The following is a 24,191-nucleotide window of genomic DNA, read 5'->3' as shown; positions in this document are numbered from 1 at the left end:
AATCAAAGCACTGTTGCTGGCCTGCAGATGGAAAGTGCCAAGTGACAAGGCATGTGCACAGCCTTGAGAAGCTGAGGCCCCTGGCTGACAGCTAGGAAGGACAGGTGGCATGTGCATGAAAACAGCATGAACTAAATGAGCATGGAAGCAGATTCTTCCCTAGAGCTTCAGCTAAGAGACCAGTCCAATTGATACCTTGATTTTGGCCTATGCAAGAAACAACTGAAACATGCCAGATATCTACCTACAGAAATGTGAGCTAATATTTGTGTTAATTTAAGCTGCTAGCCCTGGCTGGTTTGGCTCAGTGGTTAGAGCATTGGCCCGCGGATCAGAGAGTCTGGGTTCGATTCTGACCAAGGGCATGTACCTCGGTTGTAGTTCCTCCCCAACTTCTGTGGGGCCACGTGGTGGCAACCAATCGATGTGTCTCTTTCATATCGATGTTTCTTGCACGCTCTCTCTCCCCCTCCCACTATATCTGAAGATAAAGGCAAAAATATCCTCGAGTGAGGATTAAAAAAAAAAAAAAAAGCTGCTATATATGGTAATTTTTTTGTAGCAAAAGAAAAATAAGTCCATAAATAGAGCATGTATAAGTGTGTAAGTAGTATTATATATATATTATATATATTACATGAGTTAAAACAAACTAGATTTATATATATTAACATAGAATTTTAAAGTTTTGAGTAAAAAAATTTGCAGTATGAAATGTACAGTCTATCACCCATATAACATTTTAAGATCCAATAATGCTGTGTATTAGTATTTGCATTTTTATAAAATAGCAATATAAAATCATGCGAGGACACACTCATCTCCTGAGAGTCATTCTCCTTTGGGTAGGGAGAAAAGGAAGAAACAGAATGGAATGACATATTAAAGGGACCTCAATTTTATCTGTAATATTTTTTCATTTTTTCTTATTTAGTATATTAATATTTGTTAAGTCTGGGTGATAGGTATTTGCTACATTACTACTACTATTTTTCTTTCTTTTTAAAATATGTTTTTATTGACTTTTCAGAGAGAGAGGAAGGGAGAAAGAGATAGTAACATTGACGAGAGAGATACTGCATACCCCCTACTGGGGACGGAGCCCATAACTCAGGCATGTGCCCTGACTGGGAATTGAACCAGGACCTCTCAGTCCATGGGACAGTGCTCAATCCACTGAGCCACACCAGCTGGGCCTATTTTTCTGTTTTTAAATTTTCTGACCCTTTATTTTAAATTTGTGATGACATATGGGTCAGATCATCAAAATAACCGATAATTAATTTGATTTTTTTTTTTTTTTGTACGTGCCCCTAGCGGGGACTGAACCTGGGACTCTGGTCCACAAACCAACACTCTAACCGCTAAGCCAAACCGGCCAGGGCACCTTAATGCATTTTTGATTCTACATTTCAGAGAACTGAACTTATCTTACTTTTGCACTCTAATGAGAAAAATAAAAATTAAGTTTGTTTTAAAATACGTTTAATAAAAATAATTCAGTTTTACATATTTTACATGTGTAGAATATTTACAATTCCTTCTACAGCATTTACTTAATGTTCACTTTTTTCTGTTATTTGCCTTTTTGACTATTTCCTTCAGTAGTAAAATACTGTCCAGTGTTATCTGTAACTAAAAAATCAGCTTCTTGGGTAATCCTCCTAGGTGAAAAAAAAAGGGGTTATTTACATTTAATCTTATGGCAATTTTAACTAGTCACTGCATTCCCATTACATTTACTTTACTTGCTTTGATTTTTCCGATAGTATTTATTAAACATTAAGCATACCGTGTACCAACAGGAGTTTATAAACAGAACAAGGTACACATCAACAGTCTGGTAACTCTGAGGTATAATCAAAAGTGCCCTTGTCCTTTCAGAGAGCATGATGTAAGTATTCTCAGTGGGAGCAAATACATGTGAAATTAAAATACCACATTCTATCTGAATTCATTGCATTTATTATAAAAATGAGAGTTTTACCTTGCTCCAAGGCCTCTGTTCTCTTCCGTTTTGTTGCCAGAGATGGATTACTTTGCTCTTTTAACGTTTCCACTGGACAGTTTGGTCTTGGCAGCTGACATCCAGGTGTTGGCCCTGGCCGATTACTGAAATACTTAGTTTTCAATGCCTTTTAAAAGAAAAGATAGCAAAGAAAGTAAACTTTTAAGTGAATATCTGAACCATGTTTAAGAAAATCTAACCTCCAAAATTGTTGGAAATATTAAAAATACTATGTGAAGACCCCTGCTTACAAAATGAAATCAATTTCAAGTATTTGGACAAGCAAATTACTACAAATAAACAAACATCTAGCAGCCTAAGACTGGTTAATAATCCCATTAGTATGAGAAAGACACTGCCTTCTAATTTTTTGACAGTTAAATAGTCTATACTAAATATGAAATATCCTTAGTAAGATATTGTGTAATTCAGCTCTTTACACATTATGGGCTACATAGTTCAAAACAGAGAAAGAAACTTCCTTAAAAAGATGCCCTGGCCGGTTTGGCTCAGCGGTCGGAGCGTCGGCCTGTGGACCAGAGAGTCCCAGGTTCGGTTCCCGCTAGGGGCATGTACCAAAAAATAAAATAAAGTTAACAATAAAAAAAAAGAAAAGAAATTCCACCCGGCTGGTGTGGCTCAGTGGTTTAGGGTCGACCCATGCACCAAGAGGTCACCAGTTTGAGTCCCGGTCAGGGCACATGCCCAGGTTATGAGCCCAATCCCCAGTGGGGGCCATGCAGGAGGCAGCCAATTGATGTTCTCTTATTGATGTTTCTATCTCTCTCCCTCTCCCTTCCTCTCTAAGTCAATAAAAAACAATTAAAAAAAAAATTCTAAAAGTAGGTTTACAGTTATACATATGCAAAATAATAATTAATACAAGAATAAACTCTTTCGTACACTCACAAATGTAAACCTACGTCTGTCCCACCCTGTATTCAAATTCCAAATCAAGTAATTATAAATTCTTAAAAATAAAGCTTTTAAAAAGATGAAGTATGTTGGAAACAAGGGATTAAAATCTAACAACCCACTGCAAATGGACAGAAATGATAATTGGAAGGACTTGCCCAAGGTTATTTCTATTTACTACCAGTCCAATAGTCTATAGTGAGATATGTTACTTCAGTCCAATATTCCAATAAAAAGACTTTTTCCTAAATGATAGATTTGTCAAATTCATACTTTACTTGCACCATAGTACTGTTTAATAGCCACAATAATTTAAGATAGTTCCTTTTGGATAATCTTCTTCAGGTGAAAATAAGGTTCATATAAACTCTTCCAACATTATATTATTTGAAGTAATGATTTAGAGATTCCTTACTTCCAAGGAGTTGCATTTCTAAAGTATTACTTCCATATCATAGCAGATCCCTAAGTAAATCAAGCTAATTCTGAGCTACACAGGGATCTAAGAGAGGAAGAGTATTTCATTCCAACTTTAAGACAGAGCCAAAATACATTTTAAAAAATCCATTCTATCAAAATACAACCAAAATCAGTTTTCACAGCTACTATTTTCTGTAAGTTTTGAGTTTTACTATTAATGAAAACAACCTTCTAGACATTTTAACCTGGTCTAAAATTTGTTATGATGGAGATAATATGTATATATGTATGGGTGAAAAGGTAGTGAGATACTTGTTTGAAATTAGAAGAGTAGCCTGGCCAGTGTGGCTCAATGGATCGAGCGTCCTCTCATGGACTGAGAGGTCCCGATGTGATTCCTGGTCAGGGCACATCCCCCGGTTGCGGGCTCGATACCCAGTAGGGGACAGTGCAGGAGGCAACCCATCATGTATCTCTCTCACATCGATGTTTCTATCTCTCCTTTCTCCTCTCTCTAAAAAAAAAATCAATAAAAACATATTTAAAAAATTATAAGAGTAATTCTAATGGTAAAATATCTAGCAGGTATGTATTTATGTAGCATTTACATAAAAAGAGAAGGCTTATAGTAGTAAATGCATTAAACATTGATTTAGTAGTCTGTCATAAACAAGTGAAAAAAAATTCACTTTGTATCCTTGATATATTGTGCATTAACATGTTTTGTTAGATCGGATGACTTGACATTTCATTTCAATAGGTCTCTTCCTTTAAGAAACCAAATCATTGCACACATTGCATTTTTACATATCCCTGCCCCAATTTTAAGTGTTTGTGATTCTACCCTTTTGTGTGCTTGTTTTTAAAACAAAGAAAATGTGTGTCCCCCCCCCCAAATCTATAGCTTTTATATCTTTGTGTTTCATAACATTTTTTTTTAAAGAGCAGATATACTTGGTCTTTCAAATTTTTCTTGAGTTTGATTCTTATTTCCCTTAAACGACTGTCAGTTTCAGTGTTTGTTCTATTTAGACTATCTTCCAATCTTTTGTAAACACTCAGTTGTATTGGACTATACAATTTTCTCCCATTATCACTTTCAGACTGTGACAATGAGCAGTGTGTATATCTGGACTGTATTATATGGGAAACCACAAAACACTTTAGGTATTAGGCTTGGCACAAGATTTAAATTATATATAACATTTCATTGAAATATACCATTGTCAACAAATACAAACCTTGTTATTTCTTCCTCTCTAGGAAGACTATTTAAAAACTCCCCTGTAGTTGAGCATGCATGATGTAATTTAATACCAGTCTGAATAGTGCTTGTCTCTTGAAGATAAAAGTTATTCCTTAAAACAAAAAACACATCTTTCCAGTAAAGAATGTAAGAAAATCTTAGAAAATTATATTTTTATTTTATCAATGGTACAGTTAACATGATCCTCATATTTCCTAATATAAAAAAGATATGCTAAAATACCTGCGTGGCTGTAATTCGAGTACACGGATTAAATAAGAATAAGCCTTGTATGAGAGCTAGCAAGTCGTCTCCTGCTGCAATGAAGATGTGTTGTAATGGGATTCCAGGGAAACTCTTAAATGTCACAAAATCTGGAAGACTGCACATGTCCTGTAAAAATATTTTTATAATTCAAATTTAAAGGATTAAAAAACACATAGATCTCAAATGAAGAAATAAAACTATCATATGGATGATATGATGATCTATGTAGAAAATCCCAAGAAATCTATTTAAAAACTCCTAGAATTAGTAGGGCAAAGTTGCATGATATAAAATAAATATGCAAAAATCAACTGTAGTTCTATATACTAGCAATGAACATGTGGCCACTGAAATTTTTAAAATGCCATTTAGAATCACTCAAAAAGACCAATGAAATACTTAGGTAAAAATCTAACAAGGGACTTCCGGTCAAGATGGTGGCGTAGGTAAACTTGGTACTGTGTCCTCCCACAACCACATCAAAATTACAACTAAACTACAGAATCATCATTCAAAACCGCCTGAAATCAAGCTGAATGGAAGTCCTACAACTACAGAATTAAAGAAGCAGCTGCATTGAGACTGGTAGGAGGGTTGGAGCCAGAGGGGCTGGTCCCATACCCACGTGTGGCAGATAAAAATCAGGAGACACCTCGGCTGGGAAGGTCCTCCCTGAGGACTGAGGGGTCCCCGTCCCACACCAGGTGCCCAATTCAGCGTTCTAGTACCAGGAAGAAAAGTCCCCATAACTTCTGGTTGGAAAAGCAGCGGGACCTGAGGCACAGGGAGGCTGAGGCGGCTGGAGCCCCAGGCAGCTCCATAAAGGGCCCGTGCACGAACTTATTGGACTCACTCCCTCTAAGCTTGGAGGGGAGGCAGCTGGAGGGGCGCCAGAGACATACAGGGAACTGAGCAGTGTGGCACTGGAGCAAGGGCTGGAGAGGGGGGCTTTCTCCGGAACAAACGGGCAGTCAGAGGCCTTTGTTCCTTTGGTGAGCCTTTCCCTGGGGGGGCAGACAGCTGCCATATCTGGGACTCCAGCAACCTGGCTCATGTTGGTTGCCCCGCCCTGGTGATTCCCTGAGGCCCCGCCCCACCCAACTTTCAGGCCCACCCAAGCTGTTGCCAGTTGGTTAACTATAGGATTGGTCAACTATAGGATTGGTCTCAGATCCTGTTTGAGGTTTTCCTAAATTCTTTCAAAAAAGCAGCATCTGGTCTCAGCTAGCCCCATACCTCTCGTTAAGTAATACACAGAAACAAACACAGGGAGGCAGCCAAAACGAGGAGACAAAGAAACAGGCCCCAAATGAAAGAACAGAACAAAACCCCAGGAAAAGAACGAAGCAAAATGGAGATAAAGATAAGCAACCTAACAGATGCTGAGTTCAAAACACTGCTTACAAGGATGCTCAATGGACTTAGTGAGAAACTCAGTGAACTTAGTGAGGGCCTCAAGAGCATAAAATCAGACCAGTCAGAAATGAAGGAGGCACTAACTGAAATAAAGAACAATTTACACAGTATTCAATAGTAGAGTAGGTAAAGCCAAGAAGCAAACCATCGATTTGGAATATAAGGAAGCAATAAATACCCAATCAGAACATCAAAAAGAAAAAAGAATCCAAAAAAATGAGGATAGTGTAAGGTGCCTCTGGGACAACTTCAAGCATGCCAACATTCGCATCTTGAGGGTGTCACAAGGAGAAGAGATAGAACAAGAAATCGAAAACCTGTTTGAAACAATAATGGCAGAAAACTTCTCTAACTTGGTGAAGGAAACAGACATACAAGTCTAGGAAGCACAGAGAGTCCCAAACAAGATGAACTCCAAGAGACCCACGCCAAGACACATCATCATCAAAATGCAAAAGGTTCAAGACAAAGAGAGAATCTTAAAAGCTGCAAGAGAAAAGCAGTTAGTTACCTACAAGGGAGTTCCCATAAGACTATCAGCTGATGTCTCAAAAGAAACTTTGCAGGCCAGAAGGGAGTGGCAAGATATATTCAGTGATGAAAAGCAAGAACCTACAACCAAGATTACTCTATCCTGCAAAGCTGTCATTTAGAATCGATGGCCATATAAAGGGAAAGCTAAAGGAGTTCATCACCACCAAACCATTTTTATATGAAATGTTGAAGGGTCTCCTTGAAGAAAAAGATAAAAAATATGAACAAACAAAATGATAATGAATATATATCTATCGACAATTGAATCTACAAACAAAATGAACAAGCAGAACAGAAACATTCTCATAGATACAGAGAAATTTTGTTGGTTGCCAGATGTGAAGGGGTTTGGGGGAATGGGTGAAAAAGGTGAAGGGATTAAGAAGTACAAATTGGTTGCTAGACTGACAAACCTCAAAGGGAAGGGGGTTTGGGGGGTGAGAAGAAATAAACCAAAGAACTTATATGCATATTTGCATGGCCAATGGACACAGACAACAGTGTGGAGAAAGGCAGGAGCGGGGTGGGAGTGGGAGGAGGGGGTCAATGGGGGGAAAATGAGGAACATCTGTAATACACTCAACAATAAACATAAAAAAAAATCTAACAAGGCATGTGTATAACTATATGGAAAGCTACACAACACTGATGAAAAAGATCAAAGCTCTAAATGAATGGTGAGACCTATCATGTTCATGGATTGGAAGATTCACCATCACAAAGATGTTAATTCTCCTCTAATTTATATATAGGTTTAATGCAATTCTTGTCAAAATTCTGGCAAAATTATTATATAAGATTATTCTAAAATTTATATGGGAGCCAAAGGAGCTAAAATAAATTTGAAAAAAGAGAGAGGAATCAGTCTACCTGAGTTTAAGACTAAAAACTGACCTAAAGTCTCACATTTCATACAAAAATTAACTCAACAAGGATCACAGCTATAAATAAATTATATATATGTATATGTATTTTTTTATCCTCACCCGAGAACATTTTTCCATTCTTTGTTCAGACAGAGTGGGAGGGAGAGAGAGGAAGAGAGAGAGAGAGAGAGAGAAACATCGAAGTAAAAGAGACACATTGAGTGGCTACCTCCCGCACGACCCAACCAGGGCCGGGGACAAACTGCAACTGCGGTACGTGCCCTTAGCGGGAACCGAACCTGGGTCTCTCTGGATCGCAGGCCAACGCTCTAACCGCTGAGCCAAACCCACCAGGGCAATAATATATATTTTTTAAAATATTTTTTTCTTTATTGATTTTAGAGAGAAAGGAAGGAGAGGGAGAGGGAGAGATAGAAACATCGATTGGCTGCCTCCTGCATGCCCCCCACTGGGGATTTGGCCTACAACCTGGGCATGTGCCCTGACTAGGAATCGAACCAGCGACCCCTTGGTACATTGGTCAACGGTCAACCACTGAGCCACACCAGCCGGGCTATAAATAAATAATATTAATAAATGATAACTATTAGGGCATGTTTTACAATTAGAACACATAGCAGATTTTCAATTAAAAAGCTGAAGAAATTATTAGCAGAAAAGAAACTCCTCAGACTTATATTCAGGTTCAGATAATTTCACTGCACTTTTAATCAGAAGGTAGTCTAATTAAAATTTCTCTTTTCGTCTGGGGTGCCTCACTAGTTGGGTGTCAACCCATGCACCAAGAGATCGCCGGTTTAATTCCTGGTCAGGGTCCCATTCCTCAGTGAGGGGCATGCAGGAGGTGGCTAATCGATGTTCTCTCCTTGAAGTTTTTATCTCTCTCCCACACCCTTCCTCTCTTTCTAAAATCAATAAAGAAAAAAATATGTAAAAAAAATTTTCTCTTTTCGCCCTGGCCGGTTTGGCTTAGCGGTTGGAGCATCGGCCTGCGGACCAGAGTTCTGGGTTCGGTTCACGGTAGGGGCATGTAACAAAAAAATTTTCTCTTTTCTAATTCTCATTCCCCAGGAGATGAAGCTGTAATAGGAAGAAAAATCAAAATGCCTATAATTTTAATTTAAGAATAACAAGTGAGGATATTTTACTGAATTGTATATATAACATTCAGCAACTTAAATTACTAGCAAATTAATCACTAGTAAATTAAGACAATGAATACATTTCTTTAAGTAGTATTTACATGATAGCACTATATAGAATCCTAACTAAAGAAAATGTATAAAGGCTTACAGGCCACTGTTCCTCAGTTGGTGTTCCCAAAGTTTCAAATATTCTTGTTAGTTGGTCAAGGTCTGAATCTCCTGGCAAGAAAGGAACCTGAAAGAAAGTGAGGGGCAGTATTTCAAGGTGGTTTATAATAGTCATTATATAAATAAAACTATAAATTTAATAAGAAAAACTAAACTGTAACAAAAATTAAAATGTTGTCTGAGGTATACTGGATGTGGTATTAGATCCTGTCATTGTTAACCTAGTAAACAGCACCACACTGTCCATTTTATTCACTTCACAATTTTTTTTGGCGAGGGGATAAACAAAATGTCCCCCCATACCACAAACTATGCACTCAACTTGCCCACATTTGGGGAAATCGCAGGGGTCAGCACATCCAGAATGCATGGATAAGCCTCACCCTGGGAACAACACCTTCGTGATCATGGTATCTCCTCTGCCAGGTACATACATACATATCACTCCACAAATCTTTAATAAAAAGTATCACTGGTATAAATATTTCTATTATTTCTTTCCATTTAACAATAACAGAGGAGGTTCAGAATGCAGATCAATTGTCCTCTAATATGATTTAAACTACATTGATTACTTTGGTTGACTATAGGCTTACTTATTATTGTTCCTCTGTTTTCTAGTTTAAGTAGCTTTTTAAACCTATTTTTTTAATCCTCACCCGAGGATATTTCTCTATCTTTAGATAAGGTGAGAGAGGGAGAGAAAAGGAGAGGGAGAGAAATTGACATGAGAGGGACACTTCGATTGGTTGCCTCCCGCACGACCCTGACCAGGGCTGGGGATGAATTGCAACCAAGGTACGTGCCCTTGGCTGGAATCAAACCTGCGACTCTGGTCCACAGGCCGTCGCTCTACCACTGAGCCAAACTGGCCAGGGGTAAACATATTTTATATGAAAGAACAACACTTTAAAAAGGGTTGAATGGGTCTGGCCAGTGTGGCTCAGTGGTTGAGCATCAACCCATGCACCAAGAGATCGCCAGTTAGATTCCTGGTCAGGGCACATGCCCAGGTTGTGAGCCAAATCCCCGATGGGGGACATGCAGGAGGCGGCCAATCAATGTTCTCTCTCACTGATGTTTCTATCTCTCCCTCTCCCTTCCTCTCTCTCTCTCAAAAAAAAAAGGGGGGGTTGAATGGCCCTGGCTGATTTGGCTCAGTGGTTAGAACATCGGCTCTCAAACCACAGGGTCACGGGTTCTATTCAGGTCAAGGGCACGTACCTCGGTTGTGATTCAATCCCTGGCCCTGGTTAGAGTCGTGTGGGAGGCAACCAATTGATGTGTCTCTCTCACATCGATGTTTCTCTCCCTCCTCCTTCCTCACACTCTATCTGAAATCAGTGGAAAAATGTCTTCAGGTGAGGATTAAAAAAAAAAAAAGAGTTGAATGCTTATAACAGCAAATCTCTCAATTAACTATTCTTCTTTCAATACTATATAATACAGTATATCATGTAATTTGTAATTATAAATATTATTATATAACATAATTTAAAATGTATAATTTTATATAACAATATTATGTAACTATTCTTTAAATTATTATCTGTTTGAACTATAGGATCTCACCACAGATCTAGAACTGTATGGACAGCATTTCCATCTATCATATTTCAAATGAGCAAAAGGACAGTTTAAAATAGGAAAGATTTTACCCTAGCCAGGTGGCTCAGTTGGTTAGAGCATCATCTCATACACCAAAAAAAAAAAGGCCCTGGCCGGTTTGGCTCAGTGGTTAGAGCGTCGGCCTGTGGTCCAGAGAGACCTGGGTTCAGTTCCCGCTAAGGGTACATACCTCGGTTGCAGTTTATCCCCGGCCCTGGTTGGGGTTGTTATGGGAGACAGCTACTTGATGTGTCCCTTTCACATCGATGTTTCTCTCTCTCTTCCTCTCTCCCTCCCACTCTATCTGAACAAAAATGGAAAAATGCTTAAGTGAGGATTAAAAAAAAAAAAGAAAGGCTGCAGGTTCAATTTCCCGTCAGAGCACATACCTAAGTGGTGGGCTCTGTGTATGGGAGGCAACAGATCAGTGTTTCTCTCTCTCCTTCTCCCTCTCAAATCAATAAAAAACCATATCCTCAAGTGAAGATTTAAAAGAAAAAAAGATTAAAAAATATAAATAAAATAGGAAACATTTTTTAGTTGTGCAAGACAAAAAATATGGCAAAATGGTACAGTTCTTCACCAATTATGGCTACCCATCTATTTCTTCATAATCTTAATGATTCCAGCAAGAATGTCAATGAATAATTAGACTCTAACTATGATTTCAACCAGGTCCACAATTTCTAAACCATCTAGTCTCAACTGATCTCTCCTTTTACTTTCTCTCTTTTTAAAAAATATTTTATCTGACATTTATTTTCCTTTTACTTTCCCTCTCTCTCTCTCTTTTTTAGATTTTATCTGATTTTTATTTTCTTTTTACTTTCTCAATGGATTGATTAGTCATAACATTAGGGGCTAGGGAACTGTTTTTTTTTTCTTGGTTATGAATGACCTGTGCTTTTGGTTGCTGATAAGATTGTCAAATGTGAATGTGTGGTAAACTCTGTATTCCTGTGAGTAGCAGAGTTCCCATGCTAGCTAATTCATAGGACCCAATACTAGCAACAGATTACTATGTCATGTTCAAGTCTAAATGTGAAGGTTTCTTCTGCAAGCACCAGAGGGATGAGCTTCTCAAAGTGATCCTTAGAACTTACACTAAACTAAAAATGATGTTTAAGAAGGTAACTTTTGTCTCTCGTGTCCAGAAGCTGCTTTCTGTCTTCAAGGAAATAAATAGCTATATTTGTGTGTCTTGGGTTCACATTTCTTTTTATTTTTTCCTTTATTGATTTTTTAGAGAGAGAGAGAGAGAAACATTGATGAGAGAGAACATCAACTGGCCATCTCCTGCATGCCCCTGACTGAGGATTGGGCCCACAACCTGGGCATGTGTCCTGACAGGAAATCAAACCAGCGACCTCTTGGTGCATGGGTCAATGTCCAACCACTGAGCCACACCGGCCAGACACTGGGTCCACATTTCTTTAAATATATATGGCTTGAAAAGAGGGAGAACAGCGACTAGAATCTGGAATGTAGGGAGAAAAAACAGCTTCAGATGGATTTCCCAATATTCCTCACTCTTCATCATTCAGAAGGGCCAGCCTAAACTTTATAGTTAAAGAAAAGTTTCTGAGTCACCATCTTTCTCTCAAATGAGGGCAGGGAGAGGAGGTTTTACTGTAAAATGGTCTCAGTCAGAGAAGTGGTATAGGACCACGTCTGCTCTGCTTGAAGAGAACTAAAATGGTCCTCTCACACAAGGTTCATAGTTAGTTCAGAGTTGCAGCCGCAGTGGCTGGCATTACAGTGTACATTTAAACAACCCCAAACAAAGTCACAGTGGTATAAAGTTCATCCTAACATATTTGGTTACTGTAGAGATATTACCGTATTATAACCCAATGAAGGTTTTATTATAGTTATATTTCAGAACACAGAAATGATTGATAATAAAGCCTTACTATCCTAAATGGGAAGTGTTCTCATCTCACATTAGCATTAATAAAAAGGTTGCATTAGCCCCAGCCAGTTTGGCTCAGTGGTTGGAGTGTTAGCCTGCAGACCAGAGAGTCCCGGGTTCAGTTCCCGCTAGGGGAACGTACCCAAAAAAAAGGTTGCATTAGGGATAGTTTTTGTTTTAATTGGTTTGTTGGCTTTTTGTTGTAAGGATGGGGCTCCTCTCTGGGAAGATAATTCCTCCACAAACTGTAAGAACAAACACCTATAACAATATTGAAGTGTGTACAGCAATTCAAAACTTACCCTTAGAAGCAACTCTGCTAATATACAGCCAACAGCCCACATGTCCACACCTACGCCATACATTCTGGCACCAAATAGTAACTCAGGGGCCCGATACCATCTGAAGAACAAAAAGAAATGTCATTTTAGAATGAAATTATTAAATATTTCATAGAGAAAACTCCCCAGTGAAACATCATCTCACTGATGAAATTCACTTTTCTTCTACAAACTCGCCTACAGTCATTTGTACTTACACAATCTGCATTTCAATCTGTAATTATCCTTAACTGTTTTTGTTTTTAATTGATTTCAGAGGGAAGAAGGCAGGGAGGGAGACACATACACACAGACATACACATACCCCCAATGTGAGAGAGAAACCAATTTGCTTCCTCCCCCACGTGCTGACTGGGGGGATCAAATCCTCAACCTGGGTATGTGCCTTGAGCAGGAATCAAGCACCCCTTGGTATATAAAATGATGCTCCAAACAACTGAGTCACACTGGTCAGGGCTATCCTTGACTGTTTTAAAAGCCAATACATCAACTTGGGCACTAGATACCATGCTCTGTCGCCTATTTTCAAGGGTATTGCTCCCATAATTGTCTCCTCTTTCTCCTACAACTTTTTGTTATTTACTAAACTATTACTACCAATGTACAAACATATCATTATTTCTCTGGCTTTAAAAAATAAACTCAAAACCAAAGAAACAACAGAAACTTCTTTAGACCCGACTTCCCCTAACAGCTACCTCCTCATTCTCTAGTTAGTCTGAAGGGTTATGTGCTCATATTGTCTCCAATTCTTCTTCTCTCACTCTCTTAAACTCTTTCAATCAGGCTTTCATCCTATTATTCCACTAAAATGGCTCTTGTCAAGGTTAACAATGATACCCACATTACCAATCTGTCAATTTTCAGTCCTCATTTTCACTTAACCTATTAGTAGCATTTATTTGATTTGCATGAAGAGAAAATATGAGAAATTAGTAGATGAAAAGCACTATATACAGTGCTCTTGTATGTGAGTCCCTGTTTTCTTGGGTTCCTGAATGATGGTCTTAATCTTTCCAGCAATTACATGAGTAACTATATCTCTTATGTCTTACTCAGGGCTCAGGCGATTGACACTCAATGAGATCTATTTGGAAAGAAGGTGACAAAGTAATTTAAAGGAATAAAGAAAATGAAGATCTTATCAGATCCTTAAAAAATCTTGGAAATTAGCCCTGGCCGGTTTGGCTTAGCGATGAGTGTTGGCCTGCGGTCCAGAGACCCAGGTTCAGTCCCCGCTAAGGGCACATACCTCGGTTGCAGTTTGTCCCCGGCCCTAGTTGGGTCATGCAGGTGGCAACCACTCGATGTGTCTCTTTCTCGTCGATGTTTCTCCCCCTCTCTCTCCCTCCCACTCTATCTGAACAAAAAATAGAAACATGTCCTTGGGTGGGGATAAAAAAAAAAAAATCTTGGAAATTAACAAATGCCACCCAGATAAGAATTATAACCTTTTAATGTGATTTTTAATTTTTATACATAAAAAGTGTTAACATAAAATACAATATAATAATATGAAAAACCCAAATAGCAATGCACTGCTTTTAAAAAAAAAAAGTTTTGAATGATTTCACAGAAAGAGGAGGAGAGAAGGAAACCAGACATAGAAACATTGATGAGAGAGAAACATTTGTTGGCGGCCTCCTGCACGCCACCTACTGGGGATCAAACCGGAAACCCAGGCACGTGCCCTGACCCGGAATTGAACCCACGGCCTTTTAGTGCATGGGAGATACTCAACCAACTGAACCGGGCTCAATGCACTCCTTTGTATGGAATTTTCATTCACACTGAATAATATAAAATATGGAAACAGGACTGACTGATGAAGTAAACACAGGCCCTCCTGAATCAGGTGATTATGTAAAATAGCCACTAAAGTTGCCACCTACTAACTAAAATATAAAAGAAGTATAAATTAATCTCAAGTTATTAGCCCTAGCTCGATAGCTCAGTTGGTTAGAGTGTCATCCTGATACACTCAGGTTGCGAGAGTGATTCCCAGTCAGGGCACATTAAAGAAGCAACCAATGAATGCAGAACTAAGTGGAACAACAAATTGATGTTTCTCTCTCTCTCCTCCTTCCTCTCTTTCTAATGTCAGATAAATGTCTGAGAACTGACTTAAATTGACTCTTATTTGAATAAAGGGCTGTATTTTTTTTCACTGTGATAAGATACACATAACAAAACAGCTGTATTTTCAACAGAACACCAACAATGATTCCTGAACTCTTCTCACTTGTGATTAATATTCTGGACAATATAAACTTTTCACTTATTTAAGGGATTCTTACCTGGTTACAACCTGATGTGTATAAGCTCTATTGGGGCTTCCAAATGATTTGGCCAGGCCAAAATCTGCCAGCTTTAGAACTCCATTTTCATCTAGCAACAGGTTGTTTGGTTTCAGATCCTATATTATAGAGATTTTAAACAAAGAAGCAAGCAGGATGGGGGCGACTACCATAATGATACATTTAGTTGGCTTAACTGTAAACTTAGCAAAAACAAGGTAATATCCTAAATTAAATAACAATTAGTATTTTTCCACTGATGTAAAATTTTATCAAAGCAAAACAAGATTGGTCATATTACCTAGTCAGACCTTGCAAGATCCAATTTCAATGAATTTCATTACCTACTTTACAGGGTTGCTGTGAGGATTATATTTAATATTTTCTGTAAAGAGTCTAGTGTAATGACCGTCTCATAGTAAGTACTTAATAAGTGGTTGCTGCCATTACTTTAATAACAATAATGTATATAAATTTTAGTAAATAAAAACACTATAAATTTAGAAATGATGAGGAAAATAGTCTGGAAATCTATGCTAAAAAAAATATTAGTAATAACCTAAAAGGGATTCCACATTTAAGATATGAGAGTTGCCCTGGCTGATTTGGCTCAGCAGTTAGAGCGTCAGACCACGGACCAGAGTTTCGGGTTTGATTCCGGTCAAGGGCATGTACCTTGGTTGCAGTTCAGTCCCCAATCCTGGTCGGGAACGTGCGGGAGGCAACCAAGCAATGTATCTCTCTCACAATGATGTTTCTTCCTTCCTCCCTCCTTCCCTCCCACTCTGTCTGAAAATAAATGGAAAAATATCCTTGGGTGAGGATTAAAAAAAAAAAAGATACTAGAGTTACCAACCATAAATTATATATTCTTAGCTATTTACCTAATAGGGTGTTTGAGAACATCTACCTATCTAAATTATCAGTCTTGTTCCAACAACTGAATGTTCAGAACAATGAGTAAACCAGTTCAGAAATTTTATTTCATTACTTCATAGAATTTTAGACTGCCAGAAATATTATTTTTCTAAAGGTATTTTGGCATTGTATAATTTAATCCAGATTCTCAATGCATTTTCTCCACTAATAATAGTATAGCACAAAGAACACTGGATTTAAAGTCAAAAGATCTAGGTTCTTATACTGTCAGTTTTCAGCTACTGACCTTTAAAAATATATATAACCTTGGTCAGGTCACTCAGTAATTTAATCCTTCATTTTATAAAATTATTAAGGACTGGTCTCTTCTATTCCTAAATTTCACATAGTAATTTACAGTCCTCACAGCACCACCTGGTGGAACAACTGGAGGGAACACACTGAGGAAGAAGGTGGGATAAAATAGTCCAGCTACATCTTTATTTAACAATTTACATGTTCCGACTATTTATGTAATAAACTAGTTACACAAAACTTAACAACATAAAGAAGTTATCAACTTGGTTAAAAACCTTACCCTATGTAGAATCCAATGTTGATGTAAATATTCTAACCCTTGAAGAGTCATCAACATGTAGGCTTTGATGTGTGATGGTGTCAGGACTAAACTATTATCCTTTATTATAACCTGTAAAATAGGTATACAATATACAGGTAACTTTATTATTACAAATAAATGCCACCATATAAAATAATTTACAGACATAAAATGAATGTATTCATACAGAAGAATCTCAAGAAAGGTTGCCTAAACTGCCTTAGGAAGGACTGTCAGAATTTCCAGTCATGTGGTTAGGAAAAGTATCTTTGGTTTGGAATGAAAGCAGTGCTTTGTCTTCCTATTGCTTTTTTTCCACTTGCCCCAGGATGTATAGCCCCTTCTGGTAATAGCATCCAGCATTCCTTTGGGAAACCACCTGTTTCCAGCTCAAACCACCAGGTTAAAAATGGACTGACCACTACCTGTGGCCTCTAGAAGTAAGCTCATGACCCAAGCAGAGTTAATCACTACTGAAGCCTGCTGTCCACGAGATTGGTTCAAGGGTAGACATGTGATCCAGGTCAAGACTATCAAGCAGACGCAGTACTTGTGCTAGAATAAAAAAGAATGAAGAACTTTCTTTCCTCAAGGATTATTAAACTCTAAGGATTTAAGCTTGGAAGTATTTGAGCCATTATACTACTGAGAAGTTATATACTGAGCCATTATACTGAATGAAGGCAACAGAGAAGAAAATAGAGTGAGTTAAAGTGAAAGACTGAGTTCCAATGGAATTATTTGTGAACTGTGGCTAAAACCAGTTTATTCCTAGACTTATCAGTTACATGAGCTAAACACTCCTATTTTCTCCTTTAAAAAATCCAATTTAGGTAAAATGTACCCTTTTCAGAGCCTAATTTTGTGAGTTTTAATGAACACACACAGTTGTATAACCACCAGGACAATCAAGATATAGTTCCATAATCCCACAAAATTCCCTCAGGCCCCTCTATACTCAGTCCTTCATTGTACTTCCAACCCCAGTAACCACTGATCTTTTTGTGTTTTAGTTTTGTCTTTCCCAGAATAACATATACATGGAAGTATACAACACATAGCCTTTTGAGCCTGGTTTCTTTCATTTAGTACAATGTATTTGAGATTCCTCTATACTGTTGCACATATTAGCAGCTCATTTCTTTTTATTCCTGAATAGTATTCCATTGTATGGGTATACCACTGTTTATACATTCACTGAATGAAAGATATTTGGGTTGTTTCCACTTTGGGCAATTATGAAAAGCTAAACATCTGTGTACCAATTGAGTTCTGTGTAAATACGTTTTTGTTTCTCTTGTATAAATACCTAGCAGCAGTATTGCTAGAGCATATCTTAAATGTATATTTTACTGTATAAGACACTGCCAAACTATTTTCCAAAGTAGCTGTATCATTTTGCATTCTCAACAGTAATGCTAAGAACTCCAGCTGTTCCATACCCTTGGATTATCAGTTTTTGAGATTCAATTAATATTAATGAAAAGCATAAGATCTTATTTTTCTCAAAAAGAAACTTGGCTTTCAAAAGGTTGATATTCTGCAATAACATGGAAAAGAAAATCTAAATTTTCAAAGGCTTAAGACTCATTTCTCTAAAAATAATGTCAATAAGGTATAGGGTAACTTGGTAGAACAATGCTAATGAAATCTAAATCTCTGTATTTAACACCGGGAATATGGTTAAATGATTCAGAAGATCCTAGATTTAACAGTATATCCAGATTTCAAAATTAAGCATTCTTTTGACTACTAGTATCTTCATAAGTAGAAAATAAACACTGAGGTTCTCTTTTTATAAACATAGAGAAAAAAATTCTTCTAGGAATCTTAACCTTACCTCTAGATCAGTTTCCATAAAATCAAAGACAAGGCTAATATTAGATTTATGTCCAAAAGCATCAAGGAGCTGCAAAGCAAAATTTCAAAATAAATCAAAATGTGATTCTCTATGCAATACTTGGCAGTACTATGCTAAACAATTTTTTTAAATGTAAAGAAGTATTTGGACAATTGATAATTCCCTATAAAGTTTAAGTAATTTTAATAAATTTGATATTTATCTGTTTTTTGTTTGCTAGAAATTTGTACTTTGAGACACAAAATATTAAACTTTATTATTTTTTTAAAAATCACTAAATGCTTAACCTCTCTCCCAATTTTGGGAGTTATGATAAAGAAATGAATCGATGAAAACTTTACCTCAGTCCCCAATTGAGAAAAATCCCTACCCTAAGAAAATCCTATAGCCCTGGCCAGTTTGGCTCAGCGGTTAGAGTGTCGGCCTGCGGTCCGGAGAGACCCGGGTTCGGTTCCCGCTAAGGGCACGTAATTTGGTTGCAGTTTGTCCCCGGCCATGGTTGGTCGTGCGGGTGGCAGCCACTCGGTGTGTCCCTTCACATCGATGTTTCTCACTCTCTCTCCCTTCCTCTCTCTCCCTCCCACTCTATCTGTACAAAAAATGGAAAAATATCCTCGGGTGAGGATAAAAAAAAAAAAAAGAAAAGAAAATCCTATAAATCGCAGTGGGAGCTATCATTTATTGAATGAGTATATTCTCCATGCCAGGCATTATTCCAGGTACTTTACATGTATTTAATTAGCTAATCTCACAACAACCCTCTAAGGTAGTGACTATGGCACAGAGTTTTGAGGGAATGTGTTCAAGGTCTTACACATTCTAGAGCTTTCTAGGCTTCAAAATGATTTCTGACAAAATTAGTCTGTATGCCAAGATTTTATTTATTCCATCAGCTGAAGACATTGCCTACAGCAACAATTAGAATGGAAAATATATTTTAGCCTGATAAACTTTTAAGCTTTCTTGCAAGGCTTGCTTAGAACAACTTATTTTGTTGGGCCTTCCGTCAACATACCAGAAAAGGCAGGGTCCCAAATCCCAAAAACAACATAGATCATACTTACACCAATTATATTTGGATGACTTAGCTCCTGTAATAATTTTATCTCTCTTAAGGCGGTTCTATTTATACCTATATAAAAAGGCAAAGTAAAAAGTGAAAAATAATTCTCAAATCTTAAATCTTCTTACAAATATTTTTTTGGGAAAGGTTAGTCTTGCCCGGCTGGTGTGGCTCAGTAGACTGAGCGATGTCCCATGGACTGAGAGGTCCTGGTTTAATTCCTGGTCAGGGCACATGCCTGAGTTTTGAGTTTCATTCCCAGCAGATTCTCTATGCTAACAGCATACTGGTGATAGATAGTATCTTTCCCAATGCAAAGGCTAGAACTCAACATTAAAGATAAGATCTGTGCTCAGCTGGTGTAGCTCAGTGGACTGAGTGACATCCCATGGACTGAGAGGTCCCCATTGGATTCCAGTCAGGGCACATGCCCAGACTGTGGACTCAATCTCCAGTAGGGGGCGTGCAGGAGGCAGCTGATGGATGTTCTTATCTACCTTGCCCTTCCTCTCTCTCTCTAATAAAAAAAAAAAAAATCAATAAAAACATATTTAAAAAAAATCTGGTACTAGTTGTTACACAGACTATGGATCCTTTTATAGGAACTATTTCTTGATGACGAAACAGAACTTAGCATCTAGCAAACAAGCTTCTGAAGAGAGATGAAGAGTTCCATACTGAGCTTTGTGTACTGCCATGAAGTATAGCCTGAATTTTCAAAGTAATCAGAAGTTCAGAAAAATGAAGAAACAATGGTTTGTAACAACACCTAAAACAGTAATGAAGACAGCTAGACAATCACTAATATGAGCCAGACAAGCCACTAATAACCTTACTCTGCTTATTTCCTCAGTGGGAACAAAAGCTTTCCCGTCCTGTCAAATTAAATGAAATAACTTACCATCTTTAGCTTCTGATCTATGTCCAAGTTTTATCTGGTAGAGAAAAAAATAAAATAAAACAAACATTAAAAATATGTTACGTTGGCCTGGGTCCGTTTGGCTCAGTAGTTAAGAGCATCAGCCTTCGGAATGAGGGGTCATGGGTTCCATTCCTAGTCAAGGGCAAGTGCCTGGGTTGCCAATTCGATCTCCTGTCCTGATCAGGGTCACTAATCAATCAATGTGTCTCTCTCAAACTGATGTTTCTCTTTCTCACCCCCTCCGCCCCTTTCCCACCCTTCTACTCTATCTAAAAAATCAATGGAAAAATATCTGTCGGTGAGGATTAAAAAACAAAAACGTTAAGATGCCCAGCCAGTGAGGCAAGGGGCTGAGTGTTAACCTATCACCAAGAGGTTGCTAGTTCGATTCCTGGTCAGGGCACATGCCCAGGTTGTGGGCCAAAACCCCAGTGGGGAGCATGCAGGAGGCAGCCAGTCGATGATCTCTCTCATCGATGTTTCTCTCTCTCTCTCTCCCTCTCCTTTCCTCTCTCTCTCCCTCTCCCTTCCTTTCTCTCTAAAAATCAATAAAGAAAAAAAACAGATATTATCTTTAGCTTAACAAACACATACCTTGTAACTCTTAGTTAAGGTATGGGCCATTGTTTCTGGTTGCCTCAGGGGGTTAAAGACTAGAACATTAACTCTAGGTTTCACTGAGTCACCTTGAAGAGAAACAGGATGGATTCCACCCTAATTTATGCTAAAAGAAGGCTAACAAAAAAATCCACTTGGACTTTCAGACAACTATAGAACTCAATAGGCCAACAGTTTGAAGAGATGATATCAGTCAAATGAATAACCTTTTAATGAGTGTCTACAAATGTACTAGCCATAGTTCTAAGTGTAATTCAAGTGGAAGTAAATGGATAATAAACTCATAGATAAAAGGATTTCAGATTTTGATAAATGCTATGAAAGTAATAGAGAAATATGGTAAAGAACACTAGGGAGCCCTGTCCAGTTTGGCTCAGCGGTTAGAGTGTCGGCCTGCAGTACAGAGAGACCCGGGTTTGGTTCCCGCTAAGGGCATGTACCTCGGTTGCAGTATGTTGCAGCATGTTCCCGGCCCTGGTTGGGTCGTGCAGGAGGCAACCACTCGATGTGTCCCTTTCACATCGATGTTTTTTTTTTCTCTCTCTCCCTCCCACTCTAACTGAACAAAAAATGGAAGAATGTTCTTGGATGAGGATAAAAAGATAAAAAAAAAAAAAAAAAGAGAGAGAGAACACTAGGGAAGGAGGGAGGTGCCTGTTTTAGCTAAAGTGACCAGCAAAGGCCTCGAGGTGAAGAGAATCTGAGTGTGATCTAAATGATAAGCAATCAGCCATGCCAAGTTTTAGAAGAAAAACATTAGCCAGAAGGCAGAGCAAATGCAACAATCCTGGGACTAGAATGAATTTAAGGAACAGAACGGTCAGAGTGGCTATAGAGAACCAGGAGTAGAATTGAAAACATAACTTTAGAAAGGGTCAGGAGAGTTGAGAGTTTTGTTTCTGTCTTTTTTTTTTCTTTTTTACAAAGGAGTATCTAGAGTGCTGGATTATATAGAACATAAGCTGGAAAACAAGATGAGAGAAGTCAGAAAAAGTAAAAAAGATAAAGCAATGGCAGGAGTAACGGTACAAAGGAAGAAAGGAAGCCAGGTGTTAAGTGAATGAAGGAGATATGCTTTAAAGGAGTTAGGGATTTTGAAGGAGAAACAAATTCAAAGTAGCAACAGGAACCACAGGAAGGTGGAGGTCACTTACCCTATCAACAGGCCTTGAGATATGAGAAAACCAGCCCCTCCTTGAGAGGGTTATTGATTTCAGTAGTATGGGAAAGAGCAATCAACCTGACAGCAGGGCACCTGGATTTAAATCCTAGCTTTAGCACTTACTACCTGTATCATCTTGACAAGTCACCTAACCTCTCTCAGCCTCAGGTACCTCAAGTGTAAAATACAGACACTTACTTTATCTATTTTGCAAGACTGTTTTGAGGATTAAATGAAAAAATGCCGGTGAAATTGCCTGGCATATAGAAAGTTAGCTAAATATAACCTCAGTTTCTTGAATGAATGCAGATAAAAAAGATACTTAAATCATTTTTTATTATTATTATTATTTTTTATCCTCACCCGAGGACATTTTTCCATTTTTTGTTCAGATAGAGCGGGAGGGAGAGAGAGGAAGAGAGAGAGAGAGAAACATCAATGTGAAGGGACACATCGAGTGGCTGCCACCCGCACGACCAACCAGGGCCGGGGACAAACTGCAACCGAGGTACATGCCCTTAGCGGGAACCGAACCCAGGTCTCTCTGTACCGCAGGCCGACGCTCTAACCGCTGAGCCAAACCGGCCAGGGCCTTAAATCATTTTTTAAAATGCACACACATCAATGCTGTTAATGTTGGTGAAAGCCTTTATGGTAAATTTGTACACGGAAAATAGATGTAGCCCTGGCCGGTTTGGCCCAGCGGTTAGAGCGGCGGCCCGCAAACCAGAGAGACCCGTTCGGTTCCCGCTAAGGGCGCGTACCTTGGCCGCAGTTTGTCCCCGGACGCGGCTGGGGTCGTGTGGGTGGCAACCACTCGATGTGTCTCTCTCACATCGATGTTTCTCTCTGGCTCCCCCACCCCCACTCTATCTGAAGATAAATGCAAAAATTTCCTCAGGTGAGGCTAAAAAAAAAAAAGAAAGAAAATAGATGTGATACACAGAGTAGAGGCAGGTGCGCCCGAAAGTGACCCAAGAAGATAATGACATTAAACGTTCTGAGGACCCGACAAGACTGGCAGTAACTATCCCCTGATGACGCCTGCGTTCATAAAGCCAACATACGCGTCCTCGTCATTTCGAGGCCAATGAATGGAACAAAAGACTAGTTCAACCTGAGTTCTACCCTGGAACACAAGGCACTGACAGATTCTGCCCCCTGTGAAAGGGCGTAAGTACTCCTCGGCAGAGCAAGGGCAAGGTGATAAAGCGGCCGCCACCAGTTCGCACGTACCCGTCTTCCACGAGACTCAGAAACAAGCTGGGACTCACCTTTTTAATGGCGACAATCTGGTTGGTGTTCTTGTCTCTGGCCTTGTAAACCGTGGCAAACTAGAGACAAAAACAAAAATAACAAGTTTATGGGAGGTCTGTGTGCGTGTGTGTGCCTTTTTACTCTAGAGTTGGGGAAGCAGAGAATCGCGGGTCCTTGCAGCGGACTCGCGGCGGCTGGAAAGGCGGTGGGGCAGACCACGTCGCTCCCGCCCGTGACTCAGAGGGGAGGGCCGCGCGGGCGCGGGCAGCGGCGGCGCCGGGGCGCCCCGCCGGAGCCGGGCCAGTCCTCTGGCTTGCACGAGAAAGCCTGGGAGGATGTGAGGCGATCGGCGCTCTCGCCTCAGGGTCCCCGCAGTCCAGGAGAGCCTCACCTGTCCCTCCCCGAGGAAGTCCAGTTTTTCATAACGCTTTGCTCGCGACTTCACGTCCACAGCCATCCGTCACGCAAAGTCCGAGCCCAGCAGTAAAGGGCGAGCTCCCAGTACACAGAGAAATTAAAGCTACCTTAAAGCCTCCAACAGCCACTTCCGTTCACAGGGCTCCGACGCTTTCTTAGCTCCGCCCCCACTTCCTGGCTGGGCGTGGGTGCTGTGAAATAAGTACGGCTCCACGGAAGCTGCGCAAGGCGGGGCTCTTCGGCTTTTCTG

General features: G+C 39.1%; 1 protein-coding gene and 1 non-coding gene across 3 annotated transcripts; both read right to left on the bottom strand.

Annotated features, from left to right (window-relative positions):
• Positions 1–1,468: 1,468 nt before the first annotated feature.
• On the bottom strand, positions 1,469–24,083 carry CDK7 (cyclin dependent kinase 7). Of its 2 annotated transcripts, none has more exons than XM_036280642.1 (12): positions 23,916–24,083; positions 23,542–23,601; positions 20,467–20,500; positions 19,567–19,634; positions 18,482–18,550; positions 16,621–16,731; positions 15,165–15,283; positions 12,829–12,928; positions 8,987–9,073; positions 4,833–4,982; positions 1,988–2,135; positions 1,469–1,664 (listed from the first exon to the last, which is right to left on the bottom strand). In XM_036280642.1, exons 1-12 carry the CDS (start codon positions 23,979–23,981, stop codon positions 1,636–1,638), a joined length of 1,041 nt encoding a protein of 346 aa, XP_036136535.1. In that variant the 5' UTR covers positions 23,982–24,083; the 3' UTR covers positions 1,469–1,635. The 2 variants fall into 2 exon arrangements, 1 of the variants encoding a protein (XP_036136535.1); XR_004961784.1 differs by lacking the exon at positions 1,469–1,664 and adding an exon at positions 4,585–4,701 and having other exon boundaries at positions 2,039–2,135; positions 23,916–24,074.
• Positions 9,280–9,440, bottom strand: LOC118643053. Its single transcript, XR_004961939.1, has one exon. It is a non-coding gene; the product is annotated as a U1 spliceosomal RNA (small nuclear RNA).
• Positions 24,084–24,191: the final 108 nt, after the last annotated feature.

The sequence above is a fragment of the Molossus molossus genome, unplaced genomic scaffold, assembly GCF_014108415.1.
Source record: "Molossus molossus isolate mMolMol1 unplaced genomic scaffold, mMolMol1.p scaffold_m16_p_3, whole genome shotgun sequence".
Classification (NCBI taxonomy): Eukaryota; Metazoa; Chordata; class Mammalia; order Chiroptera; family Molossidae; genus Molossus; species Molossus molossus.
Note: the sequence above shows the minus strand (reverse complement) of the source record. Positions and strands in the feature narration are given on the sequence as shown.

What these genes read in the sequence shown, in the direction of transcription:
- CDK7 (XM_036280642.1), bottom strand. Translation starts at nt 23,981, where the DNA reads ATGGCTGTGGACGTGAAGTCGCGAGCAAAGCGTTATGAAAAACTGGAC. An exon ending in ACACATCAGGTTGTAACCAG is followed by an intron (nt 12,929 to 15,164) that starts GTAAGAATCCCT and finishes TTTGTTCTTCAG; the next exon opens with ATGGTATCGGGCCCCTGAGT. An exon ending in TAGCAGAGTTGCTTCTAAGG is followed by an intron (nt 9,074 to 12,828) that starts GTAAGTTTTGAA and finishes ACTTTCTTTCAG; the next exon opens with GTTCCTTTCTTGCCAGGAGA.